Source organism: Lathyrus oleraceus, chromosome 7 (assembly GCF_024323335.1).
Source record: "Lathyrus oleraceus cultivar Zhongwan6 chromosome 7, CAAS_Psat_ZW6_1.0, whole genome shotgun sequence".
In the NCBI taxonomy this organism is placed as follows: Eukaryota; Viridiplantae; Streptophyta; class Magnoliopsida; order Fabales; family Fabaceae; genus Lathyrus; species Lathyrus oleraceus.
The window spans coordinates 297,859,079-297,880,337 of record NC_066585.1 but is presented as its reverse complement, the minus strand read 5'-3'; the positions used below and the strand labels follow the sequence as shown (position 1 = coordinate 297,880,337).

Here is a 21,259-nt window from a genome sequence, read left to right as displayed (position 1 = left end):
GAATTGATGAATATTCTCGACCTATATCTTGCCAATAGGTAGTCATCAATATTTTCCTCACCTTTCTCATTATCTTCAGCATCTTGTGCTTCTTCTTCAACTTGATCTAGGATACGCAATTCAGCATCGGCATGCTCCACCTTAACATGAATCTCTTCTTGTTCCATCTCTTCTTTAAATATTTGTGCACTTCGACTGACGTCATCAGTTTTCTTGAAAGCCATCTTAGCTTCATTGAAAACTACATATCGACTAGTGATACACCTCATGTGACCTGGCTCTAGGCACCATAGCCTATAAGCTTTGAATCCTTCAGGGTATCCTATGAACATGCATCTTAGAGCTCTAGGTTCGACCTTGTCCTGCCTAATGTGAGCATAGGTTATACAGCCAAATACTATAAGTTTACTGAGATCTGCTGGATGTCTCGACCAAATTTCTTCAGGTGTCTTGATATCTAACATAGTCGAAGGACATTTGTTTATCATATATGTTATTGTCGAAACAGCCTCTGCCCAAAACACCTTCTTTAATCCAACATTAGTCAACATGCCTCTAACTCTTTCTAAAATGGTTCGATTAAATCTTTCAGCCAAACCATTTTGTTGGGAAGTACCTGCAGTGGTTTTGTTCCTTGCAATACCAGAGGTTGCACATAACCTGTCGAACACCTCATTGCAAAATTCAAGGCCATTATCGGTTCTCAACCTCTTGATCTCCCCGCCAGTCTGATTTTCGACCAGAGTCTTCCAACCTTTGAAGTTCTCAAACGTTTCATCCATAGTCTTCTAGATGAATACCAATAACTTTCTAGAATAATCATCAACTATGGATAGAAAATACCTTGCTCCTGAATGTGATGGACACTTTGCAGACCCCCAAAGATCAGCATGGATGTTATCATGGGATCCATGTGTTCTTTGTTTTCCTTTATTGAAATTCACTCTGCAAGATTTTCCAAGTACACGGGGTTCGTAAAACTTCAGCTTTTTGACTTTGTCTGCACCAAGTAGATTTTGTTTTTCCAATTCGACCAGACCCTTTTCACTGATATGGCTCAATCTCATGTGCCAAATTTATGTCTTCGACAAAGGTTTTATGGATGAAACATCTGCAGAACCACTAGCAACTTCATCCTTAAGGGTATACAAGCCTTGTTTCTTCACGCCTCTTAAGACTTCCTTCGACCCCTTCATGACTGTTAGAATACTTTTCTATCCTTGGAAAACATATCATTTCTTGTCAAATTCACCAAGAGAAATCAAATTTATCTTCAAATCAGGTACATACCTGACTTCAGTCAACAACCTTATGGAGCTTGAATCTCACAGATCTAACACCTGCAATCTTGCAAGCTTTAATGTTTCCAAGCAATATAGATCCACCATCTTGATCACATAGTTCCTCGAACAAGCCTTTATTTGGAATCATGTGCCAAGTGCAACCTGAATCCATAATCCACTCTTTACTTGAGTCGCCGATTGAAACCACAAGAACATCAGATGAGTCAAAATCATCTTGAATAATGGTTGCGTTGCCATTATCCTTACCTCCATGATCTTTCAGGCGTTAAGGGCACACTTTTCTTGTATGACCCTCATTCTTATAGTGATAACATATAATACCAGATGCATCACCAATATAAGACTTCTGCTGACTTTTACCCTTCTTCTTGTCGAGCTTGCCATCTCTTTTTGTGAATTTTGCCATAACCGACAGACCTTCACCGGCCTAAGATAGCTTGTGCTCCTTCCATTCGTTCAAATCCTTAAATTACAAGGCTGATTGAACTTCTTGAAAGGTCAGAGACTCTCTTCCATAAAAGAGACTTTCTTTGAAGTGAGCATGTGTTCTGGGAAAAACACACGATAGTAACAATGCTTGATCTTCATCCTCGAATTTTACATCGATATTTTCAAGATCAAGAATTAGCTTGTTGAACATATCAAACTGCTCATCCAGAACTTTGTCTTCACTCATCTTGAATGAATACAGAGCTTGCTTCGGGTAGAGGTGATTGACCAATGATTTGGTCATGCATATACTTTCGAGTTTCTCCCAAAGACCTGACGTCGTCATCTCCTTCGAAACCTGTCGAAGAACTTTATCACCAAGGCTCAATAAGATGGAGTTGTGGCCTTTCTCTACCATAGTCATTTTTTCTTTATCCTTTAATGCAACGTCCATGTTTGCGGCTCCCTTAAATGCTTCTAAACAACCCTGTTGAACCAGTAGGGCTTTGATCTTCAAGCGCCATAGACCGAAATCTTTCAATCCGGTGAACTTTTCAATCTCATACTTTATTGATGACATATTCTCCATGCTCATCGCACCAATTTGTTGTGAAAACGATGTCAGAATTACAAAGTATAATTGGTTTCTTGATCGATAAGAAACCCACAAGGGTAGAAAAGAAGAAAAAGTAAGAACACAATGAAATTGGTTATAAACTACTATTCTTTACTTTCTCTTTGAAACAAGATTACAAGTGTTATAAAATAGAAAATAACCTCTCTCACCCTAATTATGATTTGCATTATTCAATGATGAGATACTAGTATGTTATTTGTAAGAAAGCTAACATACTAAACTAATGGGCTTTTACACACATGTCCATTACACAAGTTAACTTAGAGAACAAGCTAACTTAAACAATTTGGCATAACAAACAGGCCCAATTCGACATGCTAACAATCCTAGCATACTTTGACTACAACATGTGAACAGACTTCGACGACATACTAAGGTCTTGTCGAATTGTTGAACCATGAAGCTACCCTTTGACCATACTAGAGCTCGATCCAATATCTCAAAAAGAGCTTATGAAAAGTGAGAATATTATAGAGAGATAAGTTTGAAAAGGTAGGTGAGATCGATGTAAGGGGGTCCCATAAATGATGGTTGAGGAATTGGGATGGTAGTTATGCAACAATGTTTCTCATAGTATAAGTAAAATTAGGTCAAGTGTAATAATTAGAAAGTGTAGTAGGGTGGATAGGGATGGGGCTAACACGAGTAAAAATATAGGTGTTAGGTGAAATAATAGGTGTAATAATAGGTCCATAACTAGAGGAAATTGAGTGTTTGCGGGTATACCTGAAGATGTTGTTATGTGAACAACAGTGACTTGTTATAGTATACTTTTAACCATTAAATTTGTGAGAATAATCATGATAGATTCATGTCAAGAATTCAGAAGTTATTGATTATCCATTCTAGTATGGATATTTCCCAATTTTTGTTCCAAATTTTGACTTACTTCATGAAATCTCTCATCCATTTGATGAGGTGTATGGTTGATTTCATCTTCTTATGTGTTCATGATCAACTTGAATAGTGTCATTTAAGTGCTTATGAGAAGGATTTGTAGGTTTAGGAGACATTGAATCAAGGTATGAAAGCACTAATAATAGATTATAGCCAAGAAGAAAATGTAGATCTAAGTTGTAATGAAAAAATGCATAAAAACAAATTTTGGAATTTTCATTAACCAACACAAAATTTCTAAGGTAGAAAATAACACTAATTGCACCCTTTTATAAGAATTAAAATCTTTAAACAAGATTGATCTTTTTCTTTATCTAATGGGTTTCCCGGACCTTATCTTAATCTTCTTATCTATATGTTTATCTTGGGGGTATAATGGATATCATGGATTTAACGTAAGCATGGTAACGAGGTGGACTTAAAAGCTTTACCAGTTCCGATTCCGCAACACTTTGTATTTGTCCTACACCGTCCTCAAATTCAGTCGGGATAACAATTTACCATTCACCCTCGCCCCAGGGTCAAATGGATTTTTTCGCCCCTCACACTGCATAAACTATAAAATAAAATTAAAAGTGCATAGTAACAAAAATCAATAATTAAATTAAATATTTAGTCATTTTAATAATAATCCTAATATTCAATCATTTTATTAATCTATATTTTTAAAAAATTATAATAAATTTCCTATATTAAAATTAAGTAATTATGAAAGATAAATAAATAATAAAATTATTACAAATAAAAATAATCAAGGTAATTTAGTAGTGCGGAACGGCTATTAGCACCCGTCCATGCACCTGCATCCAGTTAAATCGATTTTTTTGGGGTTATATTTAGGACGGAAACGCCGCACCAGGTTCAGATTTTTTTTTTCATGCCTACTAGATAAAGGTGTCAAAAAATAATAAAGGAAAATTGATTTGGTCAACCACTAATGAAAGAGCTTTAATTTAAATATCATGTACATTGAATAACTAGCATTACAGTCCAGTAATTTACAGGCCGTATGACTTTATTCTATGCCAAATTCATGTAACTCATTCATTTACCTATTTTCCATCGTGTATCATATATGATTCAAGAACACCCAAATTCAAACACTACACCTTATATTTATAAGTATAGACTACACTTTTAATTATTTTATTAATATATTATAATACTTTGGTTTCCTTGCAACATTAGTTTTGTAATCAAATTCCATAGGGTGTTGATCCGGTGTTAGAAATATAAATGTTCAAATAGCATAACTCATCTCCATTTTTCTAAAGAGATGGAGTGTATAATTGCATATATTTTTAGAATATGAAGCACTCACCACCTAGAATTCATTCACATACAAAGTGAATAGTACATAATTATTATTCGGATAAATGTTTCTGTTGAACTTGCAATTTAAACAAATGAAGAAAATATCAATAGAAATCTCTAAATAAACACATTCAATTTAATATTTTTACCAAGTCAAACTCCTTTCAACCCCACACAAGTAATCACATAAAATTAACAAACAGAAAAAAAATTGAAAAAAATCATCTCAAATTTTGTCTCCAAAGATTATAGACAATTTTAAACTTTTTTTTTTCCAACCATTAATTTTAGTCGTTAATTCAACTTTCATTCGAAAGTTTTGGCAGCAATACTACAAACCTTATCAGGAAAAGCTTCATGACAGATTTCATTGAAGACTTTAACGATCACACGATGATAACATGATTCATTCAGATGAAGAAAACACCGGAGAAGATCTTGAAGATCGTCTTCGGAATCGATCTCATTCTCGAAGATCATTTGAAGCATGGAATGTTTGAAATCATGATACGGATCTTCGGAGTCCTTCTCGACCGCGACGGTGTTCATTAACGGACTCTGTTTGGGTGCGGAGTAGTTGTTTATTGTATCTGCTTCCGAGAACGTGGTGGTGGAGAAATCATCGCTGTCGTCGACGCTACAAACGGCGCCGTTTCGGTCGCCTGAAGTTGTAGTAGAAGAAGCCTTACTAGAGTTTGTGATCTTGTTATTATGGTTGATGGGAAGTTTGGGTTTTAGGGTTGGTTCATGGACTTGAATGGCTTTTGGTTTTACGCATGATCCACAGCTTCCGTTTGTTGTGAAAATTGTTCGCATGATGTTTTTCTTGTTGGAAGACATTATAGAAAAAAACAACCTTGTAAATGACACACAAATATGTTGGATATTTATATATAATAATAGATGATTTTGAATTTTGGTGTTATGAGAATCGAAAGTAGAAGAAAGAAAGATGGATATGTTAAGGTAGAAGGTGGTGTTTGGTGGGATTCGTTTTCGAACTAACTATGTGATGATGAGGTGAGCTTTATATATAAATAAATGGTGGTAGAAAACGGATAGGGAGAGATTAAATTATGGGTCTTTACAATATGTCACATTCATGCATTCCATATGTTTTCAAATATTTTATTAAAATTAAGTTATTAAATTTTAAATTTAATATTTTTTATTTAATATTAATTAAATATTATATTTAAATTTAAATTGTTCATTTTTGGTTCAACTCATAAAAATATATTGAATGTGTGAATGTAACATATTTGTACTTACATTGAATTTGATTTCATAAAATTGACATCAATATTATCAATAAATTTTAAAAAATGTTAACAGCATTAATTTATTATAAAAAAAATCCTAAAACTGAATAATTATTTTTTAGTTTTTAATGTGATATTAATTTTTTTTAATTAGTATTTTTTCTATTTGCATCATTTTTATATTTATACCTTTTAAGATAAAGGCGGTCGCTAGGGAGAAAGTTCACTTGGTTCCTACCAATGGTGGAGCTGCGCTAAGGATTGATTCTATTATGATTTTAATTGGTGGTTGGATCACTAGGGCTCGAGGGATGTTTATGATTATTGTTCTATTATTTTTTAAGTATGTCATTCAATTTGTAAGATCTTAAGTCTTTTAGATTTAATAATAATTGTTTATCTCATTATAGTCTTCTTAGATTAGTGGATAAACTCATTTCCTCTAATCAGTTGGATTTTCTTTAGGGGGAATGTTGGTTGATGGTGTGGTGGTTTTCAATGAGATGGTTGACTTTTCCATGAGATCTAAAAGAGTTTTTCTTATTTTTAAGGTGGATTTTGAGAAAGAGTATGATTTATTTCGTTGGAACTTTTTGGATTATATGCTTATCAAATTCAAATTTAGTGAGAAGTTGATGTATCAGATGATAGCTTGTGTTTTTGCTAGAAATTTACGACGCTAGTAAATGGGTGTCCTATTTAAGATATCAGCATCCGAAGGTTTTGAAACAAAGGGGTCATCGAGTTCCCTTCCTTTTCCTACTAGTGGTTGAGGGACTTAATTCTTTAGTCACAAGAGCTAAGGATATTAGTCTCCACTCTTGGTTTAGGGTGGACCTATCTAGGTAGGTGATGTCTCATCTTCAGTATGCTGATGATACTCTCTTGATGATATTCTCCTGGTTTGAAGGCTTTAAGTGAATTTATTCTTATATGGATGAATATGGATTCATTCTTTCTATCCTCTACTCAAGATTTCCTCCATTATCAAGTTTGTCAAGTCATAAAGAATGTTCCTTTGGGGGGTAAAATATGCTTCTCATATATCCTAGATTAAGGGGAGAGATGCTTGTAAACTAAAGAGCAAAGATGGGCTAGGACTTAGTGATCTTTGATTGGTTAATCTTTCCTTTTGGGGAAGTGGAGATGGAGGTTGCTTACAACAGCGTCATGCCTTTGGATGGATATTCTTGTAGCTAGATATGGAGCTCCAATTGTTTCCTCTCTTTGTAGGGGGTAGAGGACTTTCACTATGTTTCTTCCTGGTGGAAAAATGTGTCTCTTCTTGGGTATAAAGAGGATGATAGCTCAGATTCGTTTATTGATGGTATCACTTGGAAACTTGGGTTGGATACCCAAATTTCCTTTTAATAGGATCATTGGTTAACAGTCATCCCCTTAAAGATTAAGTTCTCTAGTTTGTACTTTAACTCTGCTCAGTTTGATGGGTTGGTGGATGAGATTGGTTTGGAGGTTAATGGAGTATTGGCTTGTAATTTTGGTGATAAAGATCCTTCTTTCTTTGAGAGTTATTCCTTTTTTAGGAGCCTATATATCTACTTTAATATGTCACTCTTTCCTTGGATAAAGATAAGTGAATTTAGAAACATACTAGAGATGGTTATTTATTAGTGGCATCCGCTTACCATGTTGAGAGGGTCATTTTGATCTCTTCTTCGGCTCCTCTTCCAAGAAAAAAACTAGATTATCCCCCTTATTTGAAAAATTTGGGCTACTTCTAAGATATTGGTATTCTCTTATAAACTTTTGTAAGATAGACTCTCGTATAGAGAAAACATATTTAAGAGATGTGTGATTTCTAATCCTAGTAGGATATCTTATCCCTTGTGTGGGGATTTGGTTGAGACAATTTATTATTTTTAGGTTACTTGTGAGTTAACCTTATCTATGTGGAATATGATCTTTAATTTGAAGATGAGCTTTTGCAACATTATTTTTTGATGAAGATAACTTTGAATTTCTCAAGGTCATGTGCATATATCAAAGGATGAGCAAAAGTATCATAAATCAAAGCTATCGAATCAAGACTTGTATCTCAAGCAATTTTGTCAAGATGAACTTGGACCTCTTTGGAGATTGATTATCATATTTGATTATAAGTTACAATTCCATAATATGCTATACTATAGTGCTCAGAAAAATCATGGCAAATTCATTCACATATATAATTTATATTTAACACTTAATGAAATTTACATACAAATTGATTTTTAAGATATTTTTCAATTTTATAGCAGATGTAACCGATTACAACAATTATAGTAACCGGTTACACAAACATAAAAATTAATTTTAGAAGATTGCTACAAACATTCTGTGTTTGGTAAATTATGGCATTTGATACTGTCGTAACAACACTTTAAAACCGTCATAAAATGTATCATGTGTAACCGGTTACACGTGCGAAAATTTTAATTTTTAGGCTTTGCTTCGACTGTAACCGATTATGATAATGTATTAACCGGTTACCATTGAAGTAATAACACTTTTTCATAAAAAAAATATGATTCAAACGTATTTTCTTTTTATACCATCAAACATTGCATTGATTAATCATAATACAATCTTTAAAAATGGTGTGATACACATATAAATACTTCATGTTTCAGATTTCAAAACTCCACCTCTTTCATTGCAATTCAAACTCATTACTCTCTCATTTTCAAAGCAAGTGTCTTGTGATATAAACTTTGTGTGAAACTTACTGCATACATTTTCATTGCATTTCTGAAAGTTTCAACACTATAATCTTTAAGCACTTGTATAATATATTATGAATTTCTTACTTGATACAGAAGATCAATTTTATTCATTGGTATACATTTTTATCCAACTTCAAAATCTTGTATAAAATTCATATTAGTGTGAATATCTTGATGTCCAGGATTGTTAGAAGCAAGAGAGTGAAAAAGAAAGGACTATTCTCTTGTTTTACTTTGTAAAGATCATAAGGGAATTGTCCTTATTGATTATGTTAGGAACTTGTGTATAGTGGCTAGGATAGGCTTGTACAAAGTTCTAAACAAATAGTGAAATCTCTTACTACGTAAGGAGACTGAAGTACTCTCGGATTGTGAGGGGAACCAGGATACATCGTCGTGTTCTTTACATCTCAGCACTTTACCTCTTTCTAAATCATCACTAAACCAGAAAGTTAGAAGAAAATATTTAAATAACCAAAAATCGATCAAAGTACCTAACTCCCCCCCCCCCCTCTTAGGCGCAATCTCTACTTACAAATGGCATCAGAGCAGGTTATAGGTAAGATGTTCCTAAAGATCCAGAATAGCCTCCACAAGCGCAAATCTTGTTTTCAAAGATAGTGGCAGCAACAATAAACCTCCACTATTTTGGTGAATACTTTGATTTTTGGAAAATTCGTATGAAGGCTCATTTGGAAGCACAAGGAGAAGGAATATGGGAAGCTGTCCAAAATGGTTCACATGTTCCTACAAGTGTTGTAAATAATGTTGGGACTCCAAATATTAAAATTGTTTGGGATGAAGATGATAAGAAAAAAGTTATTTATAGCAAGAAAGTAATCAACCTATTTCGAAGTGCACTTAGCATGGATGAATATTTTCGTGTTTCTCAATGTACAACTGCAAAGCAAATATGGGATACATTGGTAGAAACTCATGAAGGAACCGCTAAAGTAAAGAGATCTAGATTGAATACTTTAAGTCAAGAGTACGAGATGTTCATAATGCAATTCGAAGAATCTATTGTTGCGTTGAAAAAGAGATTTGTACACTTGAGAAATCACTTGATTGCTCTCGGTAAGACTTTTACTAATGATGATCTTAATCTTAAAGTGTTTAGATCTTTGACCAGGGAATGACAACCAAAAGTGATGACAATATCGGAAAAGAAAAGCCTTTCTACCATGACTTTCGCATCCTTGTTCGGAAAACTTCAAGAGCGTGAACTTAAACTTTGAAGACTTGAAAAAGCATGAGAATCAAGAGAAGAAATTCAAATGTATTTCTTTGAAAGTTGACTCAAAAGAAGAACAAGAAGATGATGCTCCGAAAGAAGATGAAAATTTCATGCTCCTTGTAAAAAGACTTGGTAAGTTTTTTGGTAATAATGAAAAATCCTTGAATTATGCAAAAAGAAATAAATTTTTCAGGAAAAAAGATACTTCTACTTCAACACCAATTCTCACTTCCTATAAATGTGGAATGCAAGGACACATAAAGATGGAATGTACAAAACTCACCAAGAATAACGGCTTCAAAAGTATAAAAGAGACAAAACCCAAAAGAGCCTACATTGCATGGGAAGATAATGAAATAAGTTCATCATCCGACTCAAAAAGTGACGAATGTGCAAATCTTGATTTGATAGTATCATAACATTCAGATGATGAAGATGAAGAGGTTAGTAATGATTTTTCCATTTATGATAATGATGCATAAGGTGCTATAGAAGAACTACTCAATGAATGCAAAATTCTGTATAAAACGACGTCAAATCAAAAGAAACAAATTTTATCTCTTGAAGAAAAGATTGACACCATGGAAAAAGATTTTGAAGTTGAAAAACAAAATTTTGTTAAAGAACAAAAACATAATTTTCTATGCAAAGTGTGTGAGCCACTTTATTTCCAAATTGTCCAATTGAAAATAGTTTTTGAAAGATATGAAAAAGGACAAATTGGATTGGATGGTTTCCTTATTCAACAACAATATCAAATCATAAAAGTGGGCTTGGTTATTCTAAATTTAATAAACCAAGTTCTAGTAAAACCATCTTTGTTAAGATTAGTGATCAATCCAATAAAGAAAAAGTGAACAAAACAAACAATGTTCATCATTATCCTAAAAGGAAAAGATTTGTTAAGAAAAAATCTTATGTTCCTAGATATATATAAGTAATTTTGTTCCTACTTGTTTCTATTGTGGTATAATTGGTCACCCGCCTAATACTTGCTATGTAAGAAACTTTAGTGTGGCAAGTGGACATTATGTGTGGGTCAAGAAAGGAACTAATTATAAAGGACCCAAGGAGATTTGGGTACCTAACAAAACCTAATTTGTTTTATAGGTATGCTTGAAAACCACTACAAATCTTTGGTATCTCGATAGTGGTTGTTCTAAGCATATGACGAGAGATATCAACAAAATTTTCAAACTAGTGCTTAAGGCCAATGGATATGTCACTTATGGAGACAACAACAAAGGAAAAATTCTTTCCATAAGCAAAGTTAGAGCACCACCTTTCACATCCATTGAAGATGTTATTTATGTTGAAGGATTAAAGCACAATCTTATAAGTATTATCCAACTTTGTGACAAAGGCTTCAATATCAAGTTCACCAAGGATGAATTCTTCATTGAAGATAAAGCCACTCATGAGGTAAAACTCAAAAGTAAAAGATTTAATAAATATTTTTATGATTTCCTTAGATCATTTATCTTTGAAAGTAAAATGTCTCATGGTAAACAAAAATTACTCATGGCTATGGTATAAAAGAGCTGCTCATATTCATAATGAACATTTAAATAAACTAGTCAAGCATGATCTTGTCATTGGTTTACCTAACATAAAAATTGTCAAAGATAAATCATGTGATGCTTGTCAAAAAGGAAATTAAACCAAATAAACTCTCATACATCAATTAAGGTACATGATATCTTACATAAATTTTGAGTTAATTCACAATTTTATTTGTGAGTTATTCCTTCTATTTTGATTCTTCATAATTAAGCATGTGGTATGTGTTAAAACATGTAGTTTCTGTGATTTTGTATGTACATCAACTTTCAATCCTTTTCCCCATCCTTTTTGCTAATGAAAAGGGGGGGATTACATATGTATATGTGTATTCTTGTCTCTAACTTTTGCAGCAGCAAAGATGTCAAATTCTATATAAATCAAGGAAAAGCTTTGATCAATTGGGAGTTATCAAAGTTAGGGGGGCATTCACTTAAGAGCTCCTCAAATGTTCTAAGGGATTCACATGACTCACATGACTTCTCATATGACTTCTTAGGCTTCACAATCTTAGGAATGCCATGTATCAGCTTCTTAGAACTCAGACACCCTAAGCTTATGAAATTCATATACCCCAATCTCTTGTGTCACATCTCACTGTCACCTTCAGCACCTTTTGCACTAAGGCATTTAGTTTTAGTTGTTTCCACATTTACCTTGAATATTTTGTTGCTTCCCTGTTCATATTGTATAATCAGCTTCTAATCAAAATCATACAACTTCAAGAGATTGTCCTTCATAGTAACTCAGAAACATTTCTCAATTAGCTGACTTACACTCATCAGATTGCTCTTTATGCCAGAAACATGCCAAACATCCTTGATCAGAACATTTTTTCCATTGTTCACTCTGACCTTGACATTTCCTAGTAAGGTGATTTGAGCATCCAATGTCCACCAATCTACCAAATATCCACCATCATATTTAATAGTCATCAATAGTACATGTTCATCATCAGACTCTCCTCTGACTATATTTGCTTCTTCTGATTTTCTTTCCTTGCTTGACCAACAGTCAACAACAAAGTGACCAAACTTCTTACAATAGTGGCATTGAACCTTCTTCTTGTCAAACTTCTCATTTCCCTTCTGATGTTTTCTCTCATCAGAGTTGGAAACTTCTGACTTCTGATAACCACCACCATGTCTCTTCTTGGCTTCTAACCAAGACTGCTTCTGATTTTTCTTACCAGAAGATACTTTCAGAGCCTGCTCTACCCCTCTTTCAAAGTTTCTCTCAGTCAAACACAACTATTGTGCCTCTAGACTGTTTTGCATATATTCAATTTTCATGGAACTAAGGTCCATAGAATGTTCAATTTCTACAACAGTGTAATCAAACTAAGGAGTAAGTGATCTCATTACCTTTTCAATGATTACTTGTTCAGAGAAAATCCGTCCACAAGATTTTATCTCATTTGTGATCAGAATCACTTTGGAGATGTAATCTGGTACCTTCTCATTGTTCTTTAAGTTGAGATTATCATACTGCTTACGTAGAGGCTAAGGTTTCACCTTCTTTACTAATGCATCACCTCCATAACATCGTACAATTGTGTCTCATGCAACCTTCGTTGTTGTTGAATCAATGATCTTCTCAAATACGTTCAGATCCACACATTGATGAATATAGAAAAGAGCCCTCTGATCATTTTTCCCCATCTCTCTATGTGTGTTTCTTTGTGCATCTGTTGCATTGTTGCAACAGCTACATAACCATCATTGATGGAATCAAGAACATCTTAAGCGCTAAACAACATATGCATTTGAATCATTCATTGATTCCAATTCTTTCCATCAAAGACTGAAAGCTTTGTGTTCAAGCTATCATTTCCACCGTTCATCTTCAATCTTGTGTAAAATCACTCAAATCTCACTAACACTCGTATTTCTGAATCCCTTAGAATAAAAAATGTGATTCTATTACGATTTCAAATTTCAATTCACTGTAAATTTCAGAAACAAAATCAATCACACATGTCTCACATACAATCGTGTTTCCCGATCTGAATCTGAACCAAAGTTCTAGATACCAATTATTGGTGCACAAGAGGAAGAAGATGAAGATGATGAAGAGGGATGAGAGAGAATGCAAATCTGTAACTAAATTCTATTACTGAAATTTAAAATTTTATTACAAAAGATTCACACACTTTAACTGAACAGAAATTCAATATTTATACATTCTTAGATGCTGAATTGTCAAAGCAAAATGCATTTCAAATTAAACTCGTAAATGACACTTAAATAGTGCTTTAGTGATATTTCACCCTTTATTATGATTCGTTTGGTTTTGATTTGTTTGGTTTAAATTGAAACATTAAAAAATTTGAAAAAATGAATTAGCTTAAATTGAATTTCGAACTTATCAAACCATTAGTTAGATTCTCACAAATCTAGATATACCTATCATAGTCCATGAGTAGCTATTATCAAATGATTTTTTTAATTTTAAAACAGTATCTCCAATATTACAAACTACCTATCATCATAATCCTAATAAATATTTACAGATGTACCAATCTAAAGTTAAAATTTCATTTTCAAATATTGAATCCTACATAAAATCTAATAAAAATGGACGGGTCTTTTTCAAAAAAGTTTGGTGAAAAATTATATCAAAAGGGTTTAGTTTTATGACTTGACGTCGGTAGGAGTATAAGGGATTAATCATTTGATTAATCTTTGAGATTAAATTAAATCAATCTTTATTAGAGTTTATTTTTCAATTACTTCAATTAATGAATACTTATACACCAATGATTAAATTAATTCATTACCACGGTAACTCTACAAAAGAACCTTATACTACAATGCTTAAAACTATAACAAGTAACTTTTGTAGGTCGTCCTTACGTTAAAATAAACTTCTTACGTAATTAAATTACCTTAAATTACAAAAGAAGCTTTTAATAAAGTTGGCTTCCAAGGAAACAGGCCATTTCTTTCGTTTTTTCCCGGCCCATGAAGTTGTCTTATATTGAGTCTAATTTGGAGCATGAATTTAATATTCTCATTAATATATATATATATATATATATATATATATATATATATATATATATATATATATATATATATATATATATATATATATATATATATATATATATATATATATATATATATATATATATATGAATTAAATATTTTCTATATACAACAGAAAAGATTAATCTTTCAAATCAACAAAGATGACAATAAACAATAAATTTTTCTTCCAAAAGAATTTAATATTATTGTGTATTTAAAATTGTGTTCAAACTCAAAAAAAATTAATTAATTAAATTAGAAGAGAATTACTATCATATAATTCAAATATATAATCTGCTGCTTCATGTAAAAAAAAAGCATGCATTCAAATTGATGCAATAGTACTTCCATAACTAGACTACCCGAAATTCATTTCATTCAAAAATAAATGATTAGGTAATAGTAGTTATAATCTACCACATTTATGGAGGATTAAAGCTTCTTTTCTTTTTTTTCAATAGCATGTTCTATAGTTGTTGTTTTTTTAGCACTTAAAACAGTGTACAATTATATTTGTCATTCATTAATTCATCAACTTGGCACTAGCTAGCTGAAATAGTTGTTAACTTAAATTACAAAATAGTAGTATTATTTTCTGCCGGTTTAAAAATACAATTCAACCTACTGAAATAAATAATGGGAGCTCCACAAATTAATTAAAGACTTTTGCTGACACTCTTTTCTCAACTAGTACTAACATTTGTCTTGTTGAACTAACAAGTTATTTATAAACTCGAGTCTCTTAAAAAAGTCGATTTTGTTGTTTATAAGATTTATGCTACTTTCCAATCTCTTTTTTAGAGTTATATTATTATCATTCCCTACTATTACTAATAACAATTTTCGAGTTTATTTAAAAGATTTACTTTTATTTCTAAATTATTGATTTATAAATATTTATAGTTTATTTATATTAATACATTAATATAAATAGATATTATCGTTAAAGATTGAATATATAATTGACAAGTTACATCCATTTAATTCAACTAACAAATACTAATTAAAATACATCACAAACATCTATTTGAAAGATTTATTTGATTAACACTTTTGTGTAAAATCAAAAGCATTTTTTTAATGAAATTTTTCTAAAGTTAATAATTTTTTTCTTACCATTTATACGAGTTTTGATATATATTTAGTTGTGAATAATTTTATTTCACATTAAATTTAGTCTTTTAAATATTTTTATATAAACTAAATAAATAATCATGAATATAAAAAGGAGAATTCAATAAAAGACGGTGTCTAAAATAAGAACAAATGATAAAGTTACATAGATTGAATTTTAAGATAAAAACAATTGCAATAACAATGTCTCTCTCAATTATAGCATATTTTATTATTAGATTAATAAAAATAGTATTGATATATCGTATTGGCTTTCAACATGTCTAATTGAGTTATCATAAGTAATTGATACTTCTAAACTTTTTGTAGCTACACAAATTTTGAATTCAATTTTGGAAAATGTTTCATAAACACCCATTTATACATGTTTCATTTTTACACATGTTGAATATCTGATTAATTGTGTTTAAAATTTTGGTTAATTAAGTCACTACTATTAAATAGATCTTTCGTAATACTAAATTACAATAGTCTGACTATTAATCGTGGTAATACCTCATTTTTGGACGCACTTTATTTGTTTATATTTACGAAAAAAATATTGCATTACAGTCAAACTAATTATTGTTGTTATACATTCATGGAGTGATAGGGTTCGAATCTCAGCTCCAACAATTTTCTATTTTTTCATTACAATGAGTGTTGTCCTTATAATATGATATATAAATTTAAACTAAAATACTTATCACCACGGTTGTTAATGTTAACAGTTGTGAAATACATTGCATTTCATTACAGTTTTTGAATAGGACTATGGTGAAATTCTTTACTCATATATAAGCGAATTAGTTCCCGCTTCTTGACAGTTTCGCCGACGATAATTTAAAGGTCCTGGGTTCGAATACCAGAAACTCATTATTTAGTTAACTTTTCACGATGGTTATTTGTTTCAACTATGATGGTATGTGTAAGAGTTTCTTATAAAATATGGGATTGCTTGTTTTTCTCTGTCCCTCATTAACCATATACAATCAAAAAAATTAAATTATTCTTGAAAAACAACTCAAACGGTCCAATGTTTTTCGAATTCCATGCATCTTCAAATTCATGATTTCTCAGTAACCCATATAGTTCGATTCAATCCCAAATTATTCAAAGTAATGATAATTAATGGAAGTCATCTATGTCTTTCACACAAAATTTGATTTCCTCTTTTTTTTTTTCTAGTTTATTTTGCGAACATCAAATTTTGTGTTAAAGACTCAGACTAACGCCCATTTATCATCATTGTTTTAAAGAATTTGTGGCATTGAATCAAATTCTATGGGATAAAAAGGAAATAAAACATTGGATCATCTAAGTTGTTTTTCAAGAATAATTTAATATTTCTGATTATTATCTCGAAAATCTATTTAAATGAATGCAAGTTCAATTAGGGGTTAGTAAAACATTAATTAATTAACATATATTGGGAGAACTTGATAACTAACTGTTCCTAGAAAATTAAGACAAACTTGTAAAATGAAAAGAGGATGAAACTGAGGAGAAAGTGTCGCAACCTGAAAAATACAGTGCGCGAAAAAACAACCGGCGAAAGAAAATGACAGAAGAGTCGCCACCGTGCGTTATTCATCCCAAAGGAGGGAAAGGAAACGCTCGAAGTAAACCTGAAAAAGGAAAGGACAAGACGGGGTCTCGCAACCAAATTTTGGGTTCGGGAGTCGGTTATGCGAAGGGAAGGTATTAGCACCCCTACGCATCCGTAGTACTCTACGGGATCCACTTGTGTAGTTCTTGTCTAAAGGGTGTGAGTTTATCTTGTGCTGTTTACCAAAAAAATGGGGGTTAAATGAAAATGACTCGCGCGGATGTCGCATCCACTGCATACGTATCTCATCTGAATATGAGAATCAGAGTCTTCGTAGCTCGGCTACCTAGGGGTTAAGGGTAATTGTGCTCGCTAAGACATCGCGTATTATGCCTACGTATCTCATCTGGCCTGAGAATCAGAGCAAAACGTAGTTCGGCTAACTATGGGGTTATGGATTGGGTTTTGGACGAACGACGTCACTACGCAATCTACCGGATGCTCGACCTTTGGAGACTTACTCGCCTGTAGTAGAAGGAGTTAACGTGTTGCTTTGGGTTTTAGGGTTTGGGATGCTCAAGGGAAAAAAGGCAGTCCTTGACGAAGGAACCGCGCTACCTGCAGGGATACGAACACATACAAAACAAACATGTATAAAGTAAATGAGCCAACAAGGGGCTCAGAAGTAAATAAACAAAAGAAAACAAATGCCTCCTATCGAGGTCTTCCAGCTAAGAAAACGATAAAATGCGGAAAAGAGGTAAAAGTACCACACGGATAAAGATGCGAAGTAACAACAATTAAAGGAGTAAGAAACCCAGGGATCTCCCAAACTGATGCCATCAAAGAAAGGTGAGTCAGTACAGGTAATCGGAATGAACCTCCAGGGGGTATCCCACAAATAAATTGGGAAAACTATGCAAACCATCTCTGCAAGAGTCTGTGAGTCCTCACAAAAACTCAACAAAAGGGTTAGTGAAACACGATAAGCATTTTTTTCATGGATAACAGTATGGTTTCAGAAACCTCAAACCCTGTGGCATACATTTCAGAAATCATGTGATTAAACATTCAAGGCATAGGTTTCACCCATTCATGCATAATTAAACCCGTGGGCAAAAACATAATGAAATTCATCCATCATACCTCATACATTCAGATGATCCAAATTAAGAGCATAAAATCATGGGAATAAGGCAAACCTGATGGGAGAGACCGGTTGAAATCAAATGGCACGGCTGGATTTGCAAGGCAATGTTAGGGTTTGCGTGAGATGAAAGTGTGTGAGTCAGATTGAATTTTTCAGGGCTGCCTGGGGGTTGCTCTGAGTTCTCTGTCAGGTTTCTCTCCAGGTTTTGTCAAGGGTTTTGTTTCAAGGAAACCTCAGAGTATTTTGCTTCTCTTCCTTTTTCTGTTTGATCTCCCTCTTTTATAACCTGATTTTCATTGCTTTGTGGGCTCAAATGAGAGAGGTCCAAGTCCAAGTTTTTTCTATTATATTTTATTTATTTTTTTATTATTATTTTTATTTATTTATTTTTTTTGTAAATTTTTTTTTTTCGTTTTTTTTTTTTCGTTTTTTTTTCTTCGTTTTTTTTCTTTTATTTTTTATTTTTATTTTTTTTTTAAAAAGTTTCTTGGATCTAATTCTGATTGACATGATGAAATGCAATATGAAATGCTAAATGAATGCATGAATGAGGAGGGCAAATTTTGGGGTGTTACAGCTGCCCCTATTCAATCATCAGCTAACCCGAGTAGGATGAAAGCGAACAGCTTATCAGACAAACAGGGTGAGCTGTGATTGAATACCAAAGACAGACCGAAAATTTGCGCTCCGAGAACACCACAAAAACGCGGAAATACACCGCGCTGTTTATTTTTCTTCCGATCCTCTGGCTGGATCTGAATCAGTCTTCTGGCTTAATCTGGAGTTTCGATCCTCTGGCCGAACCTATACTCAATTTAGTCCTCTGGTTGGATATTAATTTTGATCCTCGGGCTGGATACGATTTTGATCTTCTGGCTAGATCTTCTTTGATCTTCTGGCTAGATCTCCTTCGTTTCGATTCTCTGGCTGAATCTATTTCCTTTGATTCTCTGGCTGAATCTACTTCGATCTTCTGGCTAGATCTGAATTGTTGCGATTTTCGATCTTCTGGCTAGATCTTCTTTGTTTCGATTCTCTGGCTGAATCTACTTCGATCTTCTAGCTAGATCTGGATTGTTTTGATGATAAATTCCCATCATTAGGATCCCGCATCTGAGGCATGCGCTGGTTGACCCTCTTTTGAAATCTACACCCAACCTTCATATTAGATATGCAGCTTCGAGAATATTCCACTTTTGGGCTTCGTACATATTCTTCGGGCTAGAACATGTTGTAACGACTCCTCAATTAGACTTGGGCTTGTTGGGGAAATAAAGCTTGTAGGCGACTTCACTGGGGAATCTTCAAATTGAGCCTTAGGCTGGCTTACTGGAACACGATTCTCAGGCTGAATCTTCGAAATGACCCTCAGGCTGGATCACTGGAACACGATTCTCAGGCTGAATCTTCAAAATGAACCTCAGACCGGATCACTGGAAAACGATTCTCAGGCTGAATCTTCGAAATGACCCTCAGGCTGGATCACTGGAACACGATTCTCAGGCTGAATCTTCAAAATGAACCTCAGGCCGGATCACTGGAAAACGATTCTCAGGCTGAATCTTCGAAATGACCCTCAGGCTGGATCATTGGAACACGATTCTCAGGCTGAATCTTCAAAACGACCCTCAGGCTGGATCACTCACGCTTGATCCTCTGGCTGGATCTCATGACCTTGGTTGTGAAGTAATTCTTCAGTCTGCTTGGAAGAACCTGTTTATCAGCTTATGTGCATGCTTGATATGATATGCATGCAAATGCAAATGTTATGCATGGTGTAAAAAGAAATCTGCTTGGGGAAGCAAACTCCGGTAGGGAACAGATCGCTGTATCAATCCTTGAATGCTCTATGGGGAATGATCCGTCTTCCGGGACCAATGAGCCACCAAAAATAAATTGGCTGCTTGAAAAGTTGACCTTGCGGGGGGAGTATCAACTATGGAAACTTTGTTCGGCGAGGCTCTGTGAGGAGAGTCTGTGGGGAAAACACTTCCTGGGAAAATGTCGTAGGAAACGACCTTTGTTGGGGATATGAACTTGCTAATCGCCCTCAAGCTGGGGATTAACAAATCTGTTAAAAATAATCTGCTGGGGAATGAGATGAACACTGGGAACACCACCCTCTCATCTGTTGGTTATGCAACCACTCCTCTATTGCTAGGAAGATACAGTCTGACACTGTCAACTCCGTTGGGGATATATAGTATGGATACTGTCAACTCTGCTGGGGAACATGCTCTGCTAAGGAGAGACTTTGTCAACCGCTTGGGGATGAGGATTCATGACTTGGCATCCGGTTCCTGTGACCTGCAACCAAAAATACACGTATGCCTCGGGGGAATTACTCGGTTTGAATTCACCGTCCTGGATTAAGCACATTCAAAGCAATTTTAAATGTTTTCCTGTGCAAATCATCTGCAAAAGCCACCATTATGTTCATATGCAATATGTTTTATAAAAAATTTGGACATTTTTGCAAACAAACTGATAAATGAAAAATAAAGAGGCTCTTTAACTAAATTATTCGACTCTTACTGGGGAGAAAATTTGTGCTAGGAATAGGCGAGGGTATCAGGAAGCTGATCCCTGAAAAGAGGTGATCACTATAAAAAGATAACTATCCTAATGGCAATGGCGATACGGGGTCCCACCGAGTTTCGACTCTGCTATGGCTCGTATGTCCTCAAGACGCTCTGCTCATCTTGCTTTCTGAAGTGGATGATTAGTCGATCTTTAACCTTCGAAGATTGCCGGATTGAATGAAACGGTGATATAACACTGATGAACTCAGATCACAGTCATTCGCTTATTCCCTAACTTTTGCCTGGATCGCCCCCTTTTCGGGTTTTCAATCCACCGGGATACCCATTTTTGCCTGAGCCGCCCTTTTGGGTTTTCGACTCACCGGGTGTACTCTTTTTTTATATCCCTAATTTTTGCCCGAACCTCTTTATTCTTTTTTTTTTGTTCGTCGGGATGCCCTTTTTTTGCCTGGACTATTCTTTTTATCGTCCAGCGGGTCTATTTTATGCGAAGTATTTTTTTTTAACTG

At 33.8% G+C, this 21,259-nt stretch overlaps 1 protein-coding gene across 2 annotated transcripts; it reads right to left on the bottom strand.

The window, feature by feature from the left end:
• Window positions 1-3,472: 3,472 nt before the first annotated feature.
• On the bottom strand, window positions 3,473-5,573 carry LOC127102147 (transcription repressor OFP6). 2 transcript variants are annotated; one of them, XM_051039552.1, is made up of 2 exons: window positions 4,921-5,573; window positions 3,473-3,814 (listed from the first exon to the last, which is right to left on the bottom strand). In XM_051039552.1, the coding sequence occupies exons 1-2, from the start codon at window positions 5,419-5,421 to the stop codon at window positions 3,731-3,733; spliced, it is 585 nt and encodes a 194-aa protein (XP_050895509.1). In that variant the 5' UTR covers window positions 5,422-5,573; the 3' UTR covers window positions 3,473-3,730. The 2 variants fall into 2 exon arrangements, with proteins under 2 accessions (XP_050895509.1, XP_050895508.1); XM_051039551.1 differs by having other exon boundaries at window positions 3,485-3,823.
• Window positions 5,574-21,259: the final 15,686 nt, after the last annotated feature.

What these genes read in the sequence shown, in the direction of transcription:
- LOC127102147 (XM_051039551.1), bottom strand. Translation starts at nt 5,421, where the DNA reads ATGTCTTCCAACAAGAAAAACATCATGCGAACAATTTTCACAACAAAC. An exon ending in ATGAAGCTTTTCCTGATAAG is followed by an intron (nt 3,824 to 4,920) that starts GTTTGTAGTATT and finishes TTTATTTTATAG; the next exon opens with TTTATGCAGTGTGAGGGGCG.